This window comes from Trichoderma virens (genome assembly GCF_000170995.1).
Source record: "Trichoderma virens Gv29-8 chromosome Unknown TRIVIscaffold_91, whole genome shotgun sequence".
Lineage (NCBI taxonomy): Eukaryota > Fungi > Ascomycota > Sordariomycetes > Hypocreales > Hypocreaceae > Trichoderma > Trichoderma virens.
The window spans coordinates 960,278-983,097 of NW_014013658.1; the positions used below are offsets into that span (position 1 = coordinate 960,278).

The window sequence follows — 22,820 nt, forward strand, 5'->3', positions numbered from 1 at the left end:
AAAACTTGTTAAGTATATATATGAGTCGGTAAGAGGCTACAATACCTATTGAGGTAATCGTCATGAGAGGGGACGTTGCTCGTCTGCCCGCCCCTCCAACAAGGCATACTTGTATCGTTCCGTTGGAGGCTGCGTAAGAGATGTGCACCAGAGTATGTACATATTATTGTACAGCAATGCTAAACGCCTTATATGGTCAGTATGCGAGGCCAGTCATTCGTCCGGGAGAAGGGGATTATTGTGCCACATAATGAGGGGGCTCACTTGCATAGGCGCACATGTATTGCAACGAGTATCATTGGGAGGAGAAATAAATACCCAACGTAGCTACCTAAGTGAAAAGGCAAAGAAGCGGCCCGCGTTTGAGGCAATATTTTAGAGCGAATGGATACATGGAGTCAGTCGCCTTAATTCGCATGCCACCTGCAGCGGCAGCACTGTGCATCTGATGCAAGGTAGGAGGGGTAAATGGATAGATGTCGCGAGGAAGCTGATATCTTCAAGTTGAAGGTGATTTGCCCGAAAACAATAGAGAAAACTAAAGTACATAATAGCCGTGGCTGGCATCAGAGATGACTCCCGGCCTTAGCGGCAATTAATCCCGTCATAGCGTATGCGTGCTACAAGGTAGGCGCCTTGATTTAGTACTTGGAAGCTACATGGCTATACTTCTGGCTTTTATTACTGTACCTTAGGTATGTTTAGAACTGCAGGTAGGGAGTGCCCTCGTTTGAGTTAGGTCAGTATATGTAACATCTGTCAGAGCGGAGGAGCCTTGCGCTTGCGCCTTACGCCTCACGCCTTTATGTGTACATACAAAGACTTGGAACAACCTATATGGCCCCAAAACTGATGGGTAATCTGATAGGTGCTTTGACCGTTGATTGATGTGTAGATGGTGCGTGGAGAGTGTATCGGAATGTACCATATGTGCCGCGCCCTCCTGACCTCCAAATTAGCCTGACAAGTTTGACGGCATGGCAACCTTGGCTAACTACCTAAGCATTATTGTGCATACACTTAGAACATTTCTTTGTGCATACTCGTATAAGCAGCACTGCACAACCTGGACCTTTCACAAGTTCCATGTTTGTAAGCAGTGGGCTTAGCCGCACAACACCTAAGTTCTCTACTGGAGTCTTGATACTGGCAACCCGGCCATCTTCTGGTTGCACTGTTATATGAATACTGTCAACCACGAAGTTATGTAGGTTAAAATGAAGTTAATTCTTGCCCTACATGACACACAAAGCACGTGTTGCAGAGGGGCGGTACTCCGCACATCGCGTGGCGATGCGCACCTACGCGACGCAAGGCTAACATTTGCATGTACACGCACCTGTGCGGGATCTGTCGACAACCGATGTCTTATTAGCCTTAATTAATAGCGCCGATATTTAATTTGCTATGTTTCAACCAGATTGAACTATCTGAGAAAACCCATGGTATTGGGCGGCCTCTACCCACCTGCGCCATTGACGCAGAGGCAGCATCCAACCGCATTGGAACGATTCCATTGGGGTAAAGGCGTGTACATAAACACATCAATGTATACACCTATCCCGAAGACACCCAATTTTTGTATTTCGAGATGCTGTGCAATGCTTCGCACAACCCCACCGCGCCCGAATCTAGGAGCCTTAGGAAGCACAGGCATGCATGCATGTTCGACGTCAAACCACGTGGTAACTCAGTGATCTATAATGCATGCCTGATGTAACTGATGCAGTGTTTCTAAGAATATCTTTTGCTGGGTCCATAATATACCCAGATGCCCCAGATTAGATGAATACTGGTTCGATGTGGCGGCCGATTGGCGGTGAGACAATCTCCCTGGATTATGTGGGATCGGCTGGCCCTGAGGGGCAACTGGTGAGTTTTTGGATCAAATTTTGATAGAGCTTAGATTAATTATTCATTATTGTGTAGTATATAGCTCTTGAAGTTGGATTGGCATTCTAGTCGCTTTTGTAATAGTCGTGGAGAAGCTGATCCAGCCGCTCAAGGTTCTCCAAGGAACATACGATGGCTAATCTCTTAGTGTCAGTTACAGCAATTTAACTGGACTTGGGTCTCAGATCATACATGTGTGTTCTTACAATTGGTCACTGGGCTCAATTTGTCAACATAAGCAACAGTCATATCTACACATGATTGGTAGTTGCATTGCCTCTCTGGTGGTTTGACCTTGCAGCATAATATTTTTTATTTCAGCAAGCCTATAGTTTTATTTAATGCAAATTTATAGGCTGTAGCTCTCTACCGTTTTGAATTGGTTCTACGAATGCGCGCGCATAGTCTGCAGTCCTGGAGCCGCTTAACATGCAGGCTTTATCTGGTACCAAGGCTCTCGTGAATAATTCGCACTTTACACATTCATTTTACAAATAATTGTGTTCCAAGAGATATTGATGGATGACGTTTATTTCCATCATACCAATGTCTCGCCATGTGGATACCAGCTTTCATCTAGTGCGAATCTGTAGCCGAGTTTCCTCACCGATCCTTATTTAACAAGATGCTTGCCGCTCGAGTAAAACTCAGCGTCAAACGAATCCAATAAAATTCCCACGCTCCTCCGCTTCGGCCGAGCTTGGCACTCCAATTCTAGATGGTAGTGGGTCTTCGTTGGCTGACTTCTGGGAGATCTCCACGAAGTGATCAATGTTGTATGAGAGATGATGGAGGACGCTGAGGGGGGTAGCAGATTGGGCTCTGTTGTTGCACATTTACTCTTTCTTCCACACGATTTCGCGCTGAGGATAACTGGGCAGTATTCCGCAGACGCCTCAAAATAGTCAGTGATGTACAGTCCTGCATATGAGCTCGAGAACTGTTGAACATGCTCATCGATCTGACGAGACGGCTCCACGGCTTAATGACCGAGCGGATGAAGCCTCCTCGCCACAGTATCATGTTCCCGCTCGAATTGGTGAACGACTCTATATAATTCACTTCCCGTCAACACGGAATTTCCGCTTCGAATCTGGTGCAGTGTCATGACTTGGCGACTATTTATCCTGGCACCTTGTTGCTTATGTCTCTTTATGCGTTCGCGCACGGGGCCGTCTGCAATCATTTTACACGAGCTATAGGGCGCTACATCGATACTGGCAATCATTTGAATGTAGTGAAGCTGTTGCCATTCAAATAAATTCCCTCCTTTAATATCAAGTATTGTCATTACCAATCCTCCAACGGCTGGTTGTCAGAGTCACTTGTGTAATCTCTCATATCCTTGCCATTGGCTATCATCAAGACAATAGGGGAACAGCGGTATGATCTGTCTCTTATCATTCTTTGTGTGCCTTGAAAAGTTGTGCGCAACTATGAATCCAGTTTCTTTGAAAAAGGCTGGTTAGATTTGCATAGTCACTGAATTTTTCTTCTTACTAGTATTCTCCGCAGGTAGTTGTTGTTACGGAGATGGACCCAAAGGCGCTCAGAACCATCGTGGTGCAGCTACGACATATATACCTGCATTTTGCAAATATTTTGGGCCCTTTGAATTGCATTAATCGATAGGCTTCCTCCTAAACCGCGATCTTGGTTAACTTATCAATGGATATCACTTCGCTTATAATCGAATACTTCACCATAGCACACGCCTACATGCGCCAGAGCTGTAGGAACTTAAGCGCACAGGAAAATATACCAATGGAACAATCCTTGGTGACGGCTAAGTCCAAGGTTCTCGGTGGTCAATCGGGGGCATGCTTAAGAGATTCGTGGCAGACTTTGTGTTCTATTTTCGTCATCGCACATTTTGCCATCTTTTACTGGGGCTCCTCTTCGACTTGACTGTGCTCAGCTTCGCTGGTCAAATGATTACGTATTTAACATTAATTAGCGATACGTCAACGCAAGTTGGTATTACGAGGACCCTCAGCGTTATATTTGAAGCATCGGTGACGTGAATTGCGCCCTGGCCAATGGGGTGTATCGATCCAGCAAGAGCAGCACTTTTGTTAGAACGCGGAGCCCGAAAACCGCGGCGCATTTTCTTCCGTTAAAGCTGCCTGAAAAAATGCTTTCAGACTATTATCTTTCACATCTAAAGTGATATTTTCTCGCTCCGAATAGTTCAAATGGCCTTCGCCCATTTTTGCCTCGGCCGCTATAAGTGCAATATTGCGCATGGAATATTTTTCTTTATGCGAAAGGAACATTTAGTCCAATTATAATCTTTAACGGCCCTTTCAGGCATAAGGGAATACAGGGCAGAGGGAACATTACTAGGTGACTGAACAGATCGCTGATAGGGAGGGCTTTAGACAACCGCTATTAGACGAGTACAACACAGTAGCTGCTATGCGGATTATCCGTAGATGGCTTTACCGGTTCGTGGGACTTTATAACAACGACCCAGAACTGGCTTTGAGATGGGAGCCAACGAAGACAAGCCACGGTTCTCTCCTCGCACTAAGCATTCGTGCGCACGAGCCCCAGCGACGCCGTTTTTGTTCAGTAATCACTCTGTAACTGTCAAGCTTCTTCTACGCCCACCAGCCAGAGGCAATCCGCCTCAGCTTAAACGCCTGTCATCCACAACAACCACATCTCTTCCCCAAAGCCTCAGTCGAGCGTGAAGACAACCAAGCATCGGATAACCGCCACAACTAATTCCGATTTCCGATGAATCCGACGTCGCATTTGTTGAGTACTCTACCGGAGAACTCAAAATCTTCTGGGTTTGCGCTATTTGCGTGTTCAGCATGTCGGATAGGGAAGCGAAGGTGTGATAGGCAACTTCTGGGATGCCAGCTATGCTCCAGGTGTGCTATAGCGTAGATCACTTGCAAATTCAAATCGTGTATGGGTCAATTGACGCTGGAGAATATAGGAAACGCATAGAGTGCGTTTATAATCGCAGAAGCTCTCGAGCACGACGGCGTAGAAAACCTTCAATCGCATTGCCGCTAGAACAACAATCGATTGCAAACCCAAGGCCTAAAGTGCCAAAGACACAAGTATATAATCATGATTTGACATTCGCAGCACGCTTCCTAGAGTCTAGGTTACATGGTACCGCAAGGGACCACATAATTGTTCATTCAGTACCTGTGGCACAGTTTGTCCGACAAAATTGTCTGCTAGGCAAAGAGGATTCTATTCGCTCCTTCACATCTGAGTTATTTCGAACTGTGCATAAGTGGCTACCGATCGTATCAGAGAGGAAGTGCCACGAACATATCATTTCCTCCTCAGCCGCCCGTCAACCTGAAATCGTCTTAACTCTATGCTGCATGAAGTTGCTGACGACTTCGGCTGATAGTGAAAACTTTGAGCCAAGAAGCTCACTTTATGCAGCCACCAGACGACTGAGCAATGAGCTGGAAGATATGGGCAATTTCTCGCTACAGGCATTGCAAGCAAAAGTATTATTGGCCTATTACGAACTGGGCCATGCGATTTATCCAGCAGCGTATCTCGCGACAGGATCCTGTGCCAAGTACGGTATCGCGCTTGGTCTGCACAACGCCTCTCATCAAACTGTACAGACGCTCTCTCTTGATGAAGCTGAGGAGAGGCGTCGTACCTGGTGGGCTATTTTAGTCCTTGAACGGTAAGTGTACATTTGGTCTATTTTACTCCTGGCCCATGTTCAAGTCCTGTAACTGCATTAGATGGCTAATCAAGATATTTTTAGTTGTATCCGGTTGGGATACCCCGATCATGTTCTGTTAACGCCGGAACCAAATATTTGGGACTATCTTCCTATCGATGATGACGTGTGGGATAACCAGGTGATTGTTATACGTGTCGTAAGGTTGACCGCAACTGATGTTTTGAAGTCCGTATCGTTCTGCCAATTCCGCAGGAAAATATTGTCCCCCTATTGCCACCTCCAAGGCTCGAGATCGCCCGATCTGAGTCGGGAGCCACTCCAGTGCACCCCCGGCTGGCAATGTGCCGGTAGTGATTTCAAACTGCGAAATAATGGCGCGCTCAAGGCTACCAAATCGAACATCGAGAGCAAGAGCGAGTTCACTGCCTCCGCCTCGAGCTCGACCGCGTATGGAAGCAACCGTGAGTACGGGAGCGTGGACGAGCCGAAGGAGGCTCTTCCACCACCAACCGTTCTCGGCCCATGGATAACTGGACCCAAGAGCATCATAATGTGCAATCCAGAAGTCAGGGACAGACGAATCAAAGACCACGACCTTAAGATCTTGCGAGGCTTCAATGGCATCAAGGAGCTTTGCCAAATCTGAAAAGAAGCGGTCGTTCATCAAATTCAAGGGTGGATCCGAAAAGGTCGCTCGCCAGTAGGCTGGTGTAACCTGCTTTACTTTGATGAAATCGGAAGGGAAATATGTCATGTTCTTTACTTGTTCAGAAGCGAAATGTGTCTGGGATATGTGTAGGTAGTTTGTGCCTCCTATCTGAAGATGCAATATCGACTTTATATACTCGGATCAAAATCGTCTAAAATTTGTAATTTAGGAATGACTAGGTTCTGATTACGGTGATGCTGAGCTGCGGAATTCCCGCACAGCCAAAGGTCGAAATAACGGACATATTTGCGAGCTGGCATGTGGTGGAAAGAAAACACAGCCACTATAATTTGTATGTGATGTGTGGTGGTGTATTTTCTCCCCCCCTTGGCTGGGTAATGGGTAATAGTACTTCGTTAGAGCCACATTATTTTGTGGGTGTTACGGGCATCGGTCCCTAACACCCACAAAATAATGCTTGTTGTTTCGTGACTGGCCCCGCAATTGTGCGGGAGTTCCGCATAAGTCGGTTCCCACAACGAAGCACCATCTTCTGTTGGCGATCACCGTCTCATGCATTATGGGAGTACACGAGGCCCGATCAATCCTTTCTAAGATGACAGTATGGAGTCTTTGTAAGCCACAGCAAACATATTACAAATTCAGCGTTCTGCGTAGTTCAAAGGAGGAAAGGGTAGGTGGAGGCTATACGCAAGTTGTCCGGCGACGAGAGGTGTAATACACATCACAACCTCCAGCCAGACATCGGTCATGGGGACATCTCGTAGAAGGTGTCGCTTTGCAACATATCATGAGTAATTTGAGGGAGGGATTGTGAAAACCAATCTGTTAAACAGCATCACGGAGTATTGCTTTGGGTTTGGCTGTTTCCCTGTGGAAAAAGCCTACATATGCTCTTAACGCCTCACTCAAGAACCGATGAAATGGAAGATTTTTGCGCATTAAGCGCGTAGTCATGGTTCCCATATACAAAGAACTTGAGACCTTCCTCGAGGGAAATTTAATAAATGCGAATTGCCCAGAAGATTTCTGTCTTCTCGCCAGTGTTAAACCCGTCAATATTAATAAACGCCCCATAGCAACCGCGGAGACCGTTATGAAGCGTTGTCTCGTTGGCTAGAGTTCCTTCGAACAATTCCACGTTTTCGAGTTCGTACAGTTATTGAGCACGCCGAGATGATGTGTTACGGGTCAGAACTCTAACCTGATATTTCTTATCACTGACAAGACTTCTGATGGTAGGCATCCCTTGGGCACCTGCGCCACCAATCACAAATATTTTAGAGGCGTGTTGCGAATCCATTGAGACTTGCCGCAAGAAAGAGGTCTATGGAGTGGAATATCACTGCAGCAGTAGGAACTCGCGGAGTAGGTCCCTGCTATGTGGTTATATACGGCTAGTTGAGGAAATGGCCTCCGACCTATGTGTCTGCTATGTAGAGTTCTTTTTCAGTGTCTCCACAATCACTAATGCAATGCTTTGAAATCAGATGCTGCGACAATGTAATCTTTATGATATTATGTAAAGTCCACAAACACACAACAATTACTTGATTACTGAATATTTGTCATCTTATCTAATTTGTTTCTTGGAGATGAGGATGCCACTCATTTGTTATGATTGTGGGTAATAGTGACTACTCTTCTGAAACCCATCATATGCCGTTTAAATTTGCCTGACACTAGCTAAATCCTGTATTAACTCCCAGTGGCTCGAGGGGATTATGTTCATTGCAAATGTGTTCCTAATTAATAGATGCTAACCAATTGCATTTGTCACGTTTGTGGCCTGGGTTTTTGCTGCCCAATTGCCGTGTTGAGTAATCCCTACCCCACCAGACAGCTTTTAAGTGGCTCTGTCGATGCTAAACATGAAAATGGCACATCTGCAGTGTTGCGATTTGGCTGAAGAGAGGTAAATGGAAATATCTGACTCGTGTGGACTCTCATTCTTCACGATGTTAGGAGCACATATCTTGATGGCGACAAATTTATCCGACTTTTGCCAACGGATCCCAATATCATATTGTTAATTTCCCACTGATTTGAGTATAAAATGAGAAGCAGACGAGATGAAGCCAAACAGACGAGAAATATGGAAGAGCGACGCAAGAGAAATGCCAAATTACTAGCTGATATCTCAGGCAAGACAGGCAATGGATGATGCTCCCCAGCAGAGTTTAGCCAGCAGTTAAAATTTATCATTTGGAACGTCTCCCGGCTTTGCAGGGTAAAACAAATCTAGATTGTGAGGGGAGTGTTCTCCTCGTCAGTGCGAACATCCAGTGGAAGCATCTCGGGCGACAAGGGTGAAGAACTCTCCCTTACAAATAGATGAGGCAAATTCCCTGAACAGTATACTCAAAAAAAGCTGCCTGGGAGTAGCAGATTGGAACTGAGATGGAACCCAGCTGGCCACCGGCAGCTATTGAATGCAATAAGGAGCCGCAACCCTGCGGGGCCCGAAAGTCATCTTATCTAGGTAATTAAGTGAGCACTTTCGCATTGAAATAGGAATGTTCTCCCGAAATCGATTGAACTCCAAGGTGGTGAGATGGTTGGTTGTTGGCTGAAGTCCTAGTCACCGAGACTCGGGGCAGTTTCCCACTCTTTGGAACAACTAATGGTTTGTATCATCGCGCGCTTGGTTCCCATGAATTTCACTGGCCGGTGAATCCAGCGACGTACAGGGCCTCGACGACCCTTCTGGTGACCATGGCCGGAATTTAGAGTACCAAAATGTGGGAAATAATGGTTAGTGAGAGGCTCGGCCTGCCGTATCCAGGCTCGAATCTCCAGGTACAAATGATGTTCCCATCTCCCTTTTGGATCCTCACGGACTTAGTACAGCCTGCAGCATCAGCTCTCTCTCCTTGAAACCCGAAACTCTGGGTTCAGAGGCTTTGTCTTCCTTTAAAAACCTGGATGGCGTACTTGCACTCCGTAGGATCTTTAAAAGGGCAATTGGATGGAACGGCCCAACTGGGCAATGCATGTTGAGATTTACATAGCCGATAAGATACAAGCGCAGACCAGCGAGGAGCTTCAATTGTGGCGTATAAGCACTTGCGCATGCCTCTAATCTCGATCAACACGACTCTTAGAAGAAGACTAGCCTACTATAAAAATGCATAAATGATTATTTGTCGAGGTTCAACGTCAAGAAGTTCGTCTAATGATGCGCCAGGAGGGGTTGTGGCGTATAGTGGTAGCGATCTGACCCGCTATGGAGCAAGCCACAGGCAGTTTAGGCGGGCAGGTAAGCAGGTAAAGAGGGTGCAGTCATGTACACGGAGGGTGCATTCATGTACCAGGAGGGTGCAGTCATGTACCAGGAGGGTGCAGTCATGTACATAGGTAGGTAGGTAGGTAGGCTGTGAGGCGTCAATCATCCCTTTTGAATAGCTGAACCTATTACAATATATTGTTCCAGAGACTAAACAACCAGCTTCATTCAATAGAAATGGAGCCAATATACCAAGCACAAATAAAAATGAACTCGCCTGTTTTTCCATACAGCCCCCCCGTTCTTTAACTTTTAATTATCTTCTCTGCAGTGAATATTGAAGAGCTTGCTGATGGATGTATGCATTTGCCAATGGCGAATTGCTTGTTGCGCGGGTTCAAACGTTGTTGCCCGGAGGTTTGCCACTGGAGCCAAACTGGGCTTCGAAAGCACGCAGCCTCGCCATCATTCGGGCTTTGGCAGCAGCTTCAGCTTCGGCCGGAGATTGGATTTTGCCGAATTCTGTGGGACAGCGCTGCTCCGGATCAGCAAGGAAGCGATCGATGCGATAGCTGTGGCTGGAGGAGCGGCCGTTGGTATCGGCGTGTGGCTTCGTGTTACTGTGCCAATACATTAGCATGAACACTTCAGTTATTACTTGCAGCATAACAACCGGCGGCCTATAGCCAAGTTACGACAAACGAAAATGTCAATCTATATCCATGACCTACTTATCGCAACCATTGCGCACGGTGTGAGTAGAAGAGGACGGCATTCTAGACAAGAAAAGTTCAATGTCCTATTTTGGTGCAAGAGTATTCCCCACTAGGTGCTGGGTACTAGGGGATAGCGGCAGCGAGAACGTGCTTTGTGCACCGGGAGCACCAAGAATAGGAAGGACAAGAAGAGGAAGGACAAGAATATAAAGAACAAAAAGAGAAAAGAGACACAAGAAAGCAGGGCGCCGCGTTGGCCTTTGGGTTACCAAGGGATTTCACCCGAGATTCATGTCCATAACTTGGCGCCGTGCCGTAATATATATATGCACCCGGGTTTGACTGACCACCAAGGGTAGACCGCAATATCGGTGCCGCAATCATAGCAAAAAAATAAGCCCGACCAGCAAAAAAGCCACGCGAGAACCCATCTAAGAGGCGGCGAGCTCTAAAAAGAAGGCAGCGTCTCATCTCTGGATCCGGACCTTGGGTGCCTGTTCGGGCCGTGAGCCATCAGGCTGGCAACATGAACCGTCTGTGACACCCGAAATAGGTAGGCAATTCTAGACCTATAGCAGTAATTGCCTCCTGTCCGGGGCCATCTCACGCCCTGCTTTTCATCAGTTTATACAAATATATTAAAAGCACGATAAAAGGAACTGTAGCTTAGAAGGCTATCATCCTCCTATATATACAGGTTTAGTTTATAAAATTATACACCCGCCTTAAAAACACGCGCGGTGCAGTAACTAACACACGTGTAAGTGGGATTGAACTTTTACATTACGTATATATCTAGATACGATTTTAAGTTGATGGTGTTACAGTAATATTTACATGGCCGAGAATTAATGCTCTACGCCAAGACATTGGAAATCTGGCTGCACAGAATTGCTCCATTTGATCGGCGCACTTCTATCTGTGAGATCCGATTGCCCATTGTTTCTTTTTATTCTTCCAGCGAACGGAGAAATGGGGTTGCACCTATCGGGATGGAGGGCGAAAGAAGGTTATAGCGATGAGAGATTGCACCACCTTGTCCAGATGCCGATAACCCCACCCCCAACAACCTTACGGATGCCCTAGCTGAGCAGTTGAAGCCTTCCTCCGTATTGTTATCTACTTTGCCTTTGGATGGCTGACATCTAAGCGGGGACTAGAGGACGCCTCTCCTTCATTTGGTGACGGCTAATTCATTTCGCTGACGGTGCCATTCCATCTAGTCTGATCCACCGGTCCGGAGTATTCCCAGGGCTAACTTGCAAGTTGCTTTCATGGTGTGGGCTGCATATCTTGATATCAATTCCCCGTATTCTGCAGTAGGGGCAGCGGCGGCTCCAAAACTGACCCTGTTCGGGCATCGACCGGCAACCGTCCGCAACACCAATATAGGTAGGTCTAAACCAACAGACGTGCAAGTGGGATTGAACTTGGGCATTAGGTACCCATGTACCTTCATAGGTAGGTAGGTACAGTTTTAAGCCGACGGCGTTGTAGTGATACATGCATAGCCTAGAATTGCTTTTGCTAAGCGGGCGCAAGCTGGAGACTTCGACGAAGAACTCATTCTACAACAAACTGGCTCGCAATCAAGTCTTTCTCACACCAGAGGGTTTACAAAAGTTACGGGATTCGTTTGTGATAGTAGTGGGTTGCGGGGGCGTCGGTTCACATTGTGCTGCTACTTTGGCTCGGTCAGGTTTTTCCAGCTTCGTCTCATCGACTTCGATCAAGTGACATTCGGTTAATGCCGGATAGCTAAACAACGACATGGTATATTTACAAAGAGAAAGGCTGTGATGGAATGTAGATTGCGCGAGGTGGCATCCAAGGTTCAGGCCTTGCGCAGAGGCGGAAAATTAGAGCAAGGCGGACAGGATACAGCTAGATACCATAACTTCGGGATTGATGAAGGACTTGGCGAGCCTCGTGTACTCGGTCTAGACTTGGTTTTTATCCTGGATTAAGCCTGATGAAGATTATGCACATGGAGGTCGGAGAAAAGCCCAGAAACTACAATTGTAACCGCACGAATCGAGAGCCCATGTCTTCGTTTCGGGCTGGGCATATGTACCTGGTTTATGCATTGGATCCTGCGTTTTCAATTGAGCTCGTTGAATAGACATGCCTTGGCAACTCTAGCAGACGCTGGCACTCACAAAGTGCAGTGCCTATACCGACACCTTATCTCCATCGCTCCTCTACACCCTTATTGCCATCGCTCCTCCACACCAAGACATGGCAAATCTAGCCGCGCATTGTGCTATTTGATGGGCGCACTTCTACCTGTGATCATGATTTCGTTTCCTATGCCGGGGTAATACGGAAAAGCCAAACCAGAATGGCCAACTCGCAAGGCATAGGAACATTGAAGGCAATGGTGGTATGAGATGCGAGATGCCGACGTGTCCACCCTACATCAGGACGAAGCCACCTTCAGTTACTTCAAGGATGCCTAGCTGCGTAGTTGAAGCCTTACTCCGGAGTGTTACCACTTTGCCATTTTGACGCCACCTCGCATGCTGCAGTGTAGCCACTAATGCTTGGGATGGCAGATTGATGTCGAGGTAATGGCATCTAAACGGGCACTAGAGGACGCCTCTATGTCGGGAACGGCTGATTACTTCCAAGATGGGAATGGCAGAGCATCAGCTATCGGCGCGAATCCGATCAGCACCCGCCAAAAGGACACACAAAGACCGTCTCGATGCTAAGAAGGACGGTGTTTACATGGACGCCTCTTCTCTGAGGGCTGTCTTTTCGGCTTTAACTGCATGACTAAGACGGTGGGGTGCCTGTAAGATAGTCCCTGACCGAGCAGTTCGTTCTGTCTTTAATGCTAGATCCTCTGGGCTGTGGCCTGCCTCGAAGCCTCGGACAAAGTCCTGTCTGCACAGCGCAAGTCCCGGCCCACCCCACGCGCAGCTACGAGTGTGCACGTACGGAGTACATGTACGGAGTAATCCCGCGCTACAGTACGTGTGGCAGAGAAAATCCCATCCAGCGGCAACGCCAGGGAAAAAAAGAGACAATGGCCCACTGCTTCTGCCCCTTAAAGTCGTTGATGGATCCGAATAGCAACCCAATAGATATGCTGTATAGAGAGACGCCACTTTGTACGCCTTCCCGTTTATTGTAATGTCTGTACTCCCCCTTTGCCTTGACCTCCGTCTCGGCCGCTGTCCAGGCCCTCTTACATGCAGTCTGCCCAGCTGTTCCGTGTCAAACACGCCAACTCTAAAGCTGCAAGCATTGACAGCGCAATCACAACCTCGACGCCTAAATTTGATGCTAGACTCCCTACGTTGAGAGAAACGGTGACCAAGAAGGTTGTACGATCCTCCCATTATAAAATGGTCCCCTCCCCTCAATATTTCATCTGGGCATCAGCCAGTTTTCTCGTGCATCATAAACTCCAGACACATTGAATCTTCGCCCATGTACCGTGCCTTATTCAATTCTCGCCTGTGTACCAATAACATTTCTCAAGATGCCGTCCACTTCTGCCGACGCTGTTTATAATGGCAGTAATGAGTAGGTAGTCTTCTAGATTTATTTTATCCCTTCTCCTTTTTATTATCATCATTAGATATATGCTCCATTAGACTCTCATATAGTCGTCAGACATGCCCACGCACCTATTACATTGCCCCGCCGTTGAGCGGCAATACATACATGTACTCAGCGCCTTACAATTATACATCAATGCGCATGAACAGGTGCACTTGCTTACAGGCAATGCAGAGGGAAAATTGCCCAAACCATCACATACAACATTGATCGCTACATCGGTAGCAATGACAATATAGATCATGCCCGCCCTCCCGTACCATTTATACCCGCACGGGATGCGGCAGCAGCCGAAGTCGAAGAAACGGCGGCGATACTTGCTCGTCTGGATGCATTCGATCAACAATTTAGCTCAAACGCCAATCATGCGAATAAGTAAAATTCCATGATCAATTCTAATGACTGATCAAAGTGAAGTAAGTGTTTGCCTCAAAGACGTGCTATTTCCGACTGCCTGTATAGATGCACTGACAGCAATAGCGCATAATTCGGTCAGGTTGGTTATGGAGTCAATTTAGGTGTCTATGTACGGGATGTTGGGCTTGGTCCATAAGGGACATGACTGGAAATCGTGGCACTTGTCGAATTGAATGCGGCACGCGTGTGCTGGGGCGTTAAATTCAGCCCTTATTTCTAGAAGAAGTTAAAAGGATTCAGTAATAATACAAGAAATGCGTTGTCATCAGAAATCTTTCTCGGGGCTTAACGGGCTGCTTGGGCACCAGTAGGTTCGAATTGATGATCATCTGATCGTTTCGATTTTAAAGGTAATGGGTCGCGCGCCGTGAGTGTTAAACGCCATGTGATATGGTTGCCTTTACCGAACCCTTCGGCATTGACTAAATGAACTAAATATGTAGGTCTGCTGCGTATTACTTTGATACTGGCGCCAGAAGCTCACCCCTACCGCCAAGACATTTCCGTGAGAAGACCCGTCATCTTGAATCGCTCTACAAAGATTGGATGAACATGGCACAGTACCTGTACTTACCAGAAAGGAGTGCTCCTGTTACATCATAGGAGAGTCAGCTTTTCCCGTCCAAAATGCAATCTTTCTCGACTCGCGCCGTCTACAAAGGGAGGGATAAGCATCTAGGTACTTCCCTATATTGACGCTCGCTCGTCTCCTTTAGCCATGGGCCACTGAATGGTTTCTATGATCGTGTCTTCCGCCACAGTTGAAGTGTCCATGCTCTGCATTTGCCGCTGGCACAGGAACAACAAGCCAAATACCGCCATCAACGGCCTCTCTGGCCATAGCCGGAGTATCGGCCTTGAAGAAATATCGGGCTTGCTTTTCCTGAGTGATGCACGCTATACCTCAGAGGGGGATACGGAGCCGAGCCGTTGCAGGGTTTGCCTTCTCCGTACATGTAATAACACCGTACGAGTATAGCGCTATGCTGTAGCCTTTGAGCGCCTCCGGGCGATTCCCGATTAACTGAGCCGCTCGAACATGCCGCCTCGTCAGCTTCCTTGTGAGCCCTTCGGGCCGGGGTCTCTCAAGGTCCTGCACACCCCTGCCGACCCTGATGACAAGGGTCCGGGGTAGAAGCATGTCGTGTCGTGACATGTTCGCGCAATACCAAAAAATCCTAGCTTCGGGTCAGGTCGAGCGGCAAGTGGAATCCATCCTGGTGGGCTCGATGGCTCACCGGTCGACTTACCCGTCGATGATCCTAGACTTCATCGTCCTACTTATGCGGCCACGGTCCCCGCCTTTGCTATCAACTCATCCATATGATGAATCACCTTTAAGCTTATGTATTTATATCGCTATTTTAAGCCTTTTGTTTTCCTTTTTGTTAAGACCTTATCTTTAGAAAGCTCATATACATATTTGCAAGATATTTCTGTCCTTAGACCATTCGTGACCCTCGCCTTATCTCTCCCACAACAATTATAGCTCGACAATTAATTATTCACCACTACCAAGACTAGTATCCATTCTTCGCCCTGGGACATATCGATATTGAGTATTTCCAAGGCTGGTAGTGGAGTTGTCTCGAGAAGGGGAGAGGGGGCCCTGGCGTCTGTAAAGATGGAATTGGATGTTTTTTATGCGGCTTGGGCAGCGAGTGAAATATCTTGCACTCTGGCTACAAGCGCTTCGGTACCTATGTGGTTTTCGCGATGATGATGTCCCCCGATTAAATCGCGAATGTGGTATTGAGGCTTGCCCAAGCGTCGAGAGGGTGTGTGCAGGGCAGAAATATGTGTTAATCGTGACAAAGTGCTCCTCTCATAGAGTGCAACCACCTATTAACGCTGTCCTTCAGTGACAACATGCGACTTGTAGTATACCGAGACGAGCGCGTCGTTAATATTTGAGACTTTTATTTTCTCCCAGAGTGAACATAGAGATGCATCTTAATCTAAATCCACAGTCACTTACAACAGTTGAAGGGGCATGTATAGCAGCGCAGGATCCTGTGAATTGGCAGATAACAATTTGTCAGCCTACATGTACCTAAAATTCGTGTACGACCGGTGTTGAGATTTTCTGGTCGGAGCTAGGCTGTTGTTTATAAAGATCTTAGTGGTACCAGTTATCGGCGAACGGAGATGCAGCTTCGCAATCTTCCTCACCGGGAGCCGGCGGGCTGCCTGGCGGGATTAGGCTGGGTGAGGACTTGACGGGCTAATGACGAACTCAAGGGAGCGTTACGGTGTTGTACGATACCTCTCGTTGCAAGCCGTCGACATGTTCTGCAGCGTTGGTGGCCAGCATAATGGCTTTGAAGTAGCCTCCAAGAGCAGACTTGTAAGTGCATTGTTTATCTACCTTCTGGTAAACATCATAAATCACAAGTCTTGTCCCCATTTTGTAATACACAGGTGGTCCTCCAAGTCATTATTTTATAATTTTTTTGAACGCCAATAAAAAAAACAAAGCCTTGAAATGAAATGAAAGATTTAGTTGTCGCTCGGACCGCCTCCTCCCAGGCCAAACTTCTCGTTAAACTTTGACAGCAATCTTCACATCCGTTCTTCTGCCTCCATTTCATTTTGTGGCTCCATAAGTCCTGGTAATGGCCGCTGGTAGTTTTTATCAAATTTATCGCCGTTGTGTTGGAGAAACCGGTCCATGTTGTATGTGGGATCGTGAGGGACCTGGAGAGGTTGAGCGCGACAATTAGTGGCGGCGCGGTGTTCTTTGTCGCTTTGTGATCTTAAATTTCATTAGGCAAGGCACATGTATAATCGTCGCAAGTAAAAGATACAAACAATGACAAAGAGGAAGAGTAATTGATGAAGTTTTGTGACGAAATTATGTGTATTTTTTTTTTTTTTTTCGCAAGCAAAGACCATCTTGAAGCTTGATACAATGGCATGTTTTGTGTCTTGTACATACAGATTTCTACCACTGAGTATTGAGCACGTGGATGAACTGGGCATTTTGGGTGAAGTGTAGTTGCAAGGAAGCCAAAGAATAGCAGACAGACAAGACACAAGGTCTACTATTTAGTAGTAGATGCGATGATAGTGCGATATTGATATGCGACTGTTTCCTGACTGGAGACCTCCGGCCGTATTTATACCAAAACTTGGACAAAGAGCAGACCCATGTACCTACGTATCAATTCACTCTGACCTTGGAGATCAAGATTTGCAAACATCCACAAAGACAGGCATTCCCCTTTATCATTCTTCATTCATCTTGGAGCCGATTGTAATTTCGAGTCTTCAGGAGGAAGAGCGTATGTTGGCCAATAGATGGGTCAGTTCAAATTGCTGTGGCTGCCATTGAAGTTTGCACTTCCAACTGTTATACTTGACACTTCCAAACCAGGGAGCGGATGAAGACGCATCGTAACAGCACCAATTATATTCTGAGCTCCACAAGATCGGATGTCCCTTGCCATATGCACACGCGTTACTTGCATGTGGCGTTTTGCGCGCTTCACAACGGCGCCTCAATCACTATTCTTTGCTTTTGACATCTTTATCAACAGTGTATCTCTACTACGTATTGATACGCACGTCACAACCAGTGCGAGTAAAGTACAGTTAGGTAGTTCCCATGGCTAGACAAAAGTAGGTGGCTTTGTATTGACCTCGAGACAAGGGTCGTTCCGACCGGGACGCCGTTTTTCTCTCCTCGAGGACGCGCCTTTAATAGATCTATGCTCAGCGAAATCGACGTATACTCACCAATCGGCAACGCCTGCCGCACCCCGGAGGTTCTACGCGTGTTTCGGCAAATTCGACAAGCTCGAGGCTATTGAGCAGACCAAACATGAAGGCGCTCGGATTGTCGGATGCCCAGCATTTGACAGGCCAGAAATCAAGGGGCCGGTTTATCGGTAGCCAGCCTCTCACATTTCTCCTCTGGGTGCGCGTTGCTGGTCTTTTAGCCATACCGACGCCAGCTTCAGTGATACTGTACATCCTCCAGAGCGCGGTATTTGCAGAAATAAAACGTAGTAAATTATATTGTAATGAAGATAAAGCAGCTCAAGTATACTATCGTCAATTTTTTTGGTCAATTTCCCAATTTATCAGTAGCCCTCAATACGAGAATTGCCATTCTTCTCGTATCTTGGCGAATCACATTTGTGCGCTCCACTAGACATTTGTTTGCTATCTATCATTGACCAAAGTCAAGCAACTCAGAGTTTCCGAAGGCTACCATGGCCACACACACTATATTGACAGCTTCGGTGCGCTTATGAAAAGGCAAACTCTTGTTTCATACATTCCGACCACTCGTTGAGGCAAGTTTCTTGTCAAAAGCGCACAACTTGGCAAGGATACGGGTTTTCGACTTGGCTTCTGCTTCGTCTTCGCTCTGTGTCTGGCTAAATTCGATGGGTGGACGCTGATACTCGGCAGATGTTTCGTTGTTATCGCTGAGAAATCGATCCATGCAATATTTGGGATCGTCGGGGATGCCAGCGAGGATGACTAACTTCGCACCATCGCTGGAGGCGGCCTGAGGCCCGTTGTCCCTGTATAAAGTTTATATTAGCATATATGTTCTTCTGAGAGATATTTGTTGAGGCAAATGAGACCAAGGATGGAGCGTCATGGGTCAGGGCATAGTCACAACGTTTATACGTGGTTTGGCAGGGACGCCGAGTAGAATAAAGATATATAAAATATAATGAGAATAAAAACTGTAATCAGGATGCACTTACGCATTGGTAGGACTGTAGATGGCACCAGTAGATGAAGTAGGCATCGTTGCCGAGTCTTGAATTCTCTAAGATGAATCCAGGTAGATAGGTAGTAAAGCTTGGCCAAAAGGCTTATTGGGTGATGACTAGGGCATATTAAGTACCGATATATGACCACGAAACGGCAAATAATAGAATGGAATCACTGGCTATTTATGTTGAGATAAGGAATAGGTAAAAAGCAAAACGCGCTTTTGTATATATTCCACAGATGCGTTTCCGGGTAGGTAGTCAAATGTTTAGAAGCAGAGGATTGATATCGTGGTGTGGCAGACCGGGGACCCTTGTACACCGGTTGCGTCAAAACGACACTAAAATGTTATGTATGCTAGGCAGGCGACGGGCCGTGATGCCGATGTCTCCTTTTTGTCAGACATACTGCCCATGCACTTTGCGTTTCCCAGAGCCTCGTGGAGACTTTGTCTCTTGTCTTGGCTCTAGGCTGTATGCATGAACCAGAAGTCTACACACTGTATACATACTTATTGACTCTTAGTCTTACCTACTCTAGGCACCTTGCATGTGAGGAAGCACAGAAGCTCTTTCTTTGTGGTATCGAGGTTCACACTACTCCGCACCTGCCTGAGAATATGGTGATAACCTCGGAAATCCCATGCACCGATATACCAAGACTACATGAATCTACATTTACGTCTAGGCATTGCCATTTTGATAGGAATACTAGGAATACGTATGGGACGTGTACCGTCTACTCTAGATTTAGTACCCAAGTCGCTCAGCTGCTACGGTAGTTGCGCCTTGGGTACACACCCGTGCTTATCAGCCGTATGAGGTACAAGGAGGTAACAACGTCTGGTCTTGATCTACTAGGCATAATCTAGGCGCTTTATAGAGGTACATAGGAGTATGACGGCAGTCCCGAATTGAGGCGCACCGTTCCATGGCCTCGGGATTTTAAGGAGAAAGTATAGAACAGCCTTACACAGCGCGTGCTTCCTGCTTCGTACCCCGTAGTGGTGCTACGTATACGAGTATATACGAAGGTGTTTTGTACTCTTTACTTGACATAAGCTGTTTCCCTCATGCCTTGATTAGTACGGGGTACTCTGTACCCTGTACAGATCTAGGTCCCTGTCAGTGTCCCTGTTACGGAACCCTCCCGATCGGTGGGGGTAGGCAAAATGTCAGCTAAAGAATAGGACAAAGTACTGCGGGGAAGGAAAAGGCACTATATCAGTGGATGAGTTGAACCTATTGATGAGCTAGTACTGTAAAACAGGGCGAAGGCAGCTTAGGGGGTGGAAATGGATGAAGTGATGGCCAGGTCGAGAAGAGAAGCGATGGAAGCGTTTCACAAACACGACGGTTGGGAAAAGAGCGGATTTAGGAAGATTAATCACAAACAGGAGGCATTCTTCTAGTTAGCATAGGCTAGCATTATTGGGATTAACTTGATGTGATTATTGTTTTATTATGTAGTTAGCTAACACAATATGCCGAATAACGGATGACTGAATAAAGGGTATTCGAAAGGGCCGGGCTCCATATCAATCATGGCTCCGAAGTAACCCGATTGAATATTAGTTTCGGTGCCGAAGTTCATAAGGCGAAGTAAGAGAGGAAGCGTGGGGGAGCGGCTGGGGAAGGCTTGGCTTGAAACTAAGGCAAAAGCTCTGGTCAATGTCGGGGGACCGGATGGTGCCTAGATTGGAATATAACAGTCCGTCGTTCTTTTCTACGCCGCTTCAGGTATAACCTCATGCTTCATCAGTTGTACAATGCTTTTACTACTAACCTTACCTAGACGGGAGCTACTGCTAGTGGTCGCTCATCAAGCCTTACATTAAAACTATATCCCTGGTACATACAACAACACTGGCGCTGCAGAGTGACGGCATCGATGATGCATATGGGTATGACATATGATATGCATATGGTATGCCTCACCGGTCCGGCCGAACTTAGGAGGATTGCCTTGTACATTTAGTTAGCCTAACATGAAGTCCTCATTCCGGCTACCTTATAATTTCTCCATACATGTCATTTCGCGATGCATGCAATAGTGGTTGCTAATAGATCCTTGTCAATAGAGATGAATATTAACTACGCCTTAAATTACAAGGTACATGCACCGCCGGTATCATAGCCTCAGATGTATTATTTTATTTACCCTAAATGCAAACACCCGTGATTATACAAACGATGGATTATCGAAAGCAATCTGCATACCTCCGATTTCAGAAGGTATTGAGGAAACGCGTCATTATTTATATAAGTGTGTGCAGAACAGGTCTCAAGTGTCTATTCTGCTGTATTTTTATTGGTGGATGTATATCTAGAAAGCGCTATTACTTTGCCAGCATGAACACCATTTCCCTTATCCTTTCGAGGTTCGATGTCCGGGGAAGCGAGAGAGTGTCAGTACCTATCCATGCTGACGAAGCAGATGTGAGGCGAGTGCCGCAACCGCGGATGTAAACCTTAGCCAATACGCTACGATACCCCATCATTCCACTTTCTACAGCTATTGGACACTGTCTGTAGGCAGTGACGCAAACACGGCGTGTGGAAAAGCCGATGTTGGTGTGTGGACAGCCCTCCAATCTCGTCGTAGTATGAGCGAGCTATAGTGCTCGGCCCTCGCGTCTTCTCCAATCTGTTTGATCGCTATAGGGGATTGCCCATCTAGACGAAGAAATAGCGGATAATGCCCCCTGCTGCATGTGTGTCGGCCCGCCGAAAGAAGAGGGGAAGGGGACTTTGCCGTTAATATTACCCAGGCAAGTCCACATTATCTTGTAGTATTTTGCACGTTATCCGACGATGGTACCTGCAGAGCCGCTTGAACCCGCGACCTTTTATTAATGGTTTTCATCACCCTTGTATATTTACCTGCAGATACCTCTAAGCTCTTCAATACACTCTGATTTCCATAAATGTTGATGATGCTTCCCTTGACCTATCCTGTTGCTACCTAAGCGGCTATTTTGGAGTATCTATTCAGAGTAACTACCCAGAGAAAGGAGTTTCACTTACCGTTCCCGTTTTATCGGTTCTGCGATGAAGCAAATTAGCTGCGCTCACTTATGTGTCTGTCGCTTACAGTACATGATCCTATTAGGGTGTTGCTACAACAGGTATTATCCTTTGTTTCCCTTCGGTATGGATACCGTACATGTAACTACACGGCCCGTAGCCGAATCTTCCTTGTCGAGGCCGCCCTCTTAGCGGTGGCATAAGACAACGCAGGCGTGGACGCTATGCATCCTTTCAAACGCTGCCGTCCATAACTGCGCATGCAGGATTTATCCGCGGCTAGATATCGCTGAACCCGGTCCAATCGACTGTCGAGAATCCTCGGTAATCCTGAAAAATGATTGGATGCACTCATGGCCACCGCATACTACGACAAATTAAGCAAGCGTACATCCGGTATTCTTGATAAGAACGAGTCTGTTTATGTATCTCCACGGAGCCCTGAGCCTTATGTCTCTAGCAGGCTGAGTGCATGAAAATGAGGAAAGTGAGCCGATTTTACCACACGTGCCTAATATATACGTATAAAAAAGGGAGTATGAACCTTAATTGGCCCAAGAACGCTGAAGCAGTGCTCAAGGGATGAGAGCTTTGATGTGTCATAAATGACGTGTCCATGTTAAAAGGAGGCGAAAGGCAGCAATTGACTTTCTCTATAGAGCTATGGCCATAAGATGTGCTGCTGACGTGGTAATGAATGAGAAAATGGATGCTACGAGGTGGGATGTTACCTACCTACCTACCTAATAGTCGAATTCCTCTTTAAAGTCCATTGATTATATGGCATATCATCAGAATTGTAAACGAGTAACCACACATGTCTTATTATTCGCTCTACTTCTGATGAAAACATGTATCAATTCTTATAAAATGACTTCTGCACAATCCTCTG

At 46.6% G+C, this 22,820-nt stretch overlaps 3 protein-coding genes across 3 annotated transcripts; all 3 read right to left on the reverse strand.

The window, feature by feature from the left end:
• Positions 1 to 5,786: 5,786 nt before the first annotated feature.
• On the reverse strand, positions 5,787 to 6,305 carry TRIVIDRAFT_18203 (uncharacterized protein; the record flags this gene model as incomplete). Its single annotated transcript, XM_014094797.1, has 1 exon — positions 5,787 to 6,305. A coding segment is annotated over one exon (519 nt), but the record flags the coding sequence as incomplete, so codon positions are not given.
• Positions 6,306 to 9,862: 3,557 nt separating this feature from the next.
• TRIVIDRAFT_228004 (uncharacterized protein) lies at positions 9,863 to 10,240 on the reverse strand (the record flags this gene model as incomplete). The annotated part of the gene is made up of 2 exons (XM_014094798.1): positions 9,863 to 10,085; positions 10,197 to 10,240. The coding sequence occupies 2 exons, from the start codon at positions 10,238 to 10,240 to the stop codon at positions 9,863 to 9,865; spliced, it is 267 nt and encodes an 88-aa protein (XP_013950273.1).
• A 7,997-nt stretch (positions 10,241 to 18,237) lies between these two features.
• TRIVIDRAFT_206729 (uncharacterized protein) lies at positions 18,238 to 18,936 on the reverse strand (the record flags this gene model as incomplete). Its single annotated transcript, XM_014094799.1, has 3 exons — positions 18,238 to 18,339; positions 18,451 to 18,703; positions 18,893 to 18,936. The coding sequence occupies 3 exons, from the start codon at positions 18,934 to 18,936 to the stop codon at positions 18,238 to 18,240; spliced, it is 399 nt and encodes a 132-aa protein (XP_013950274.1).
• Positions 18,937 to 22,820: the final 3,884 nt, after the last annotated feature.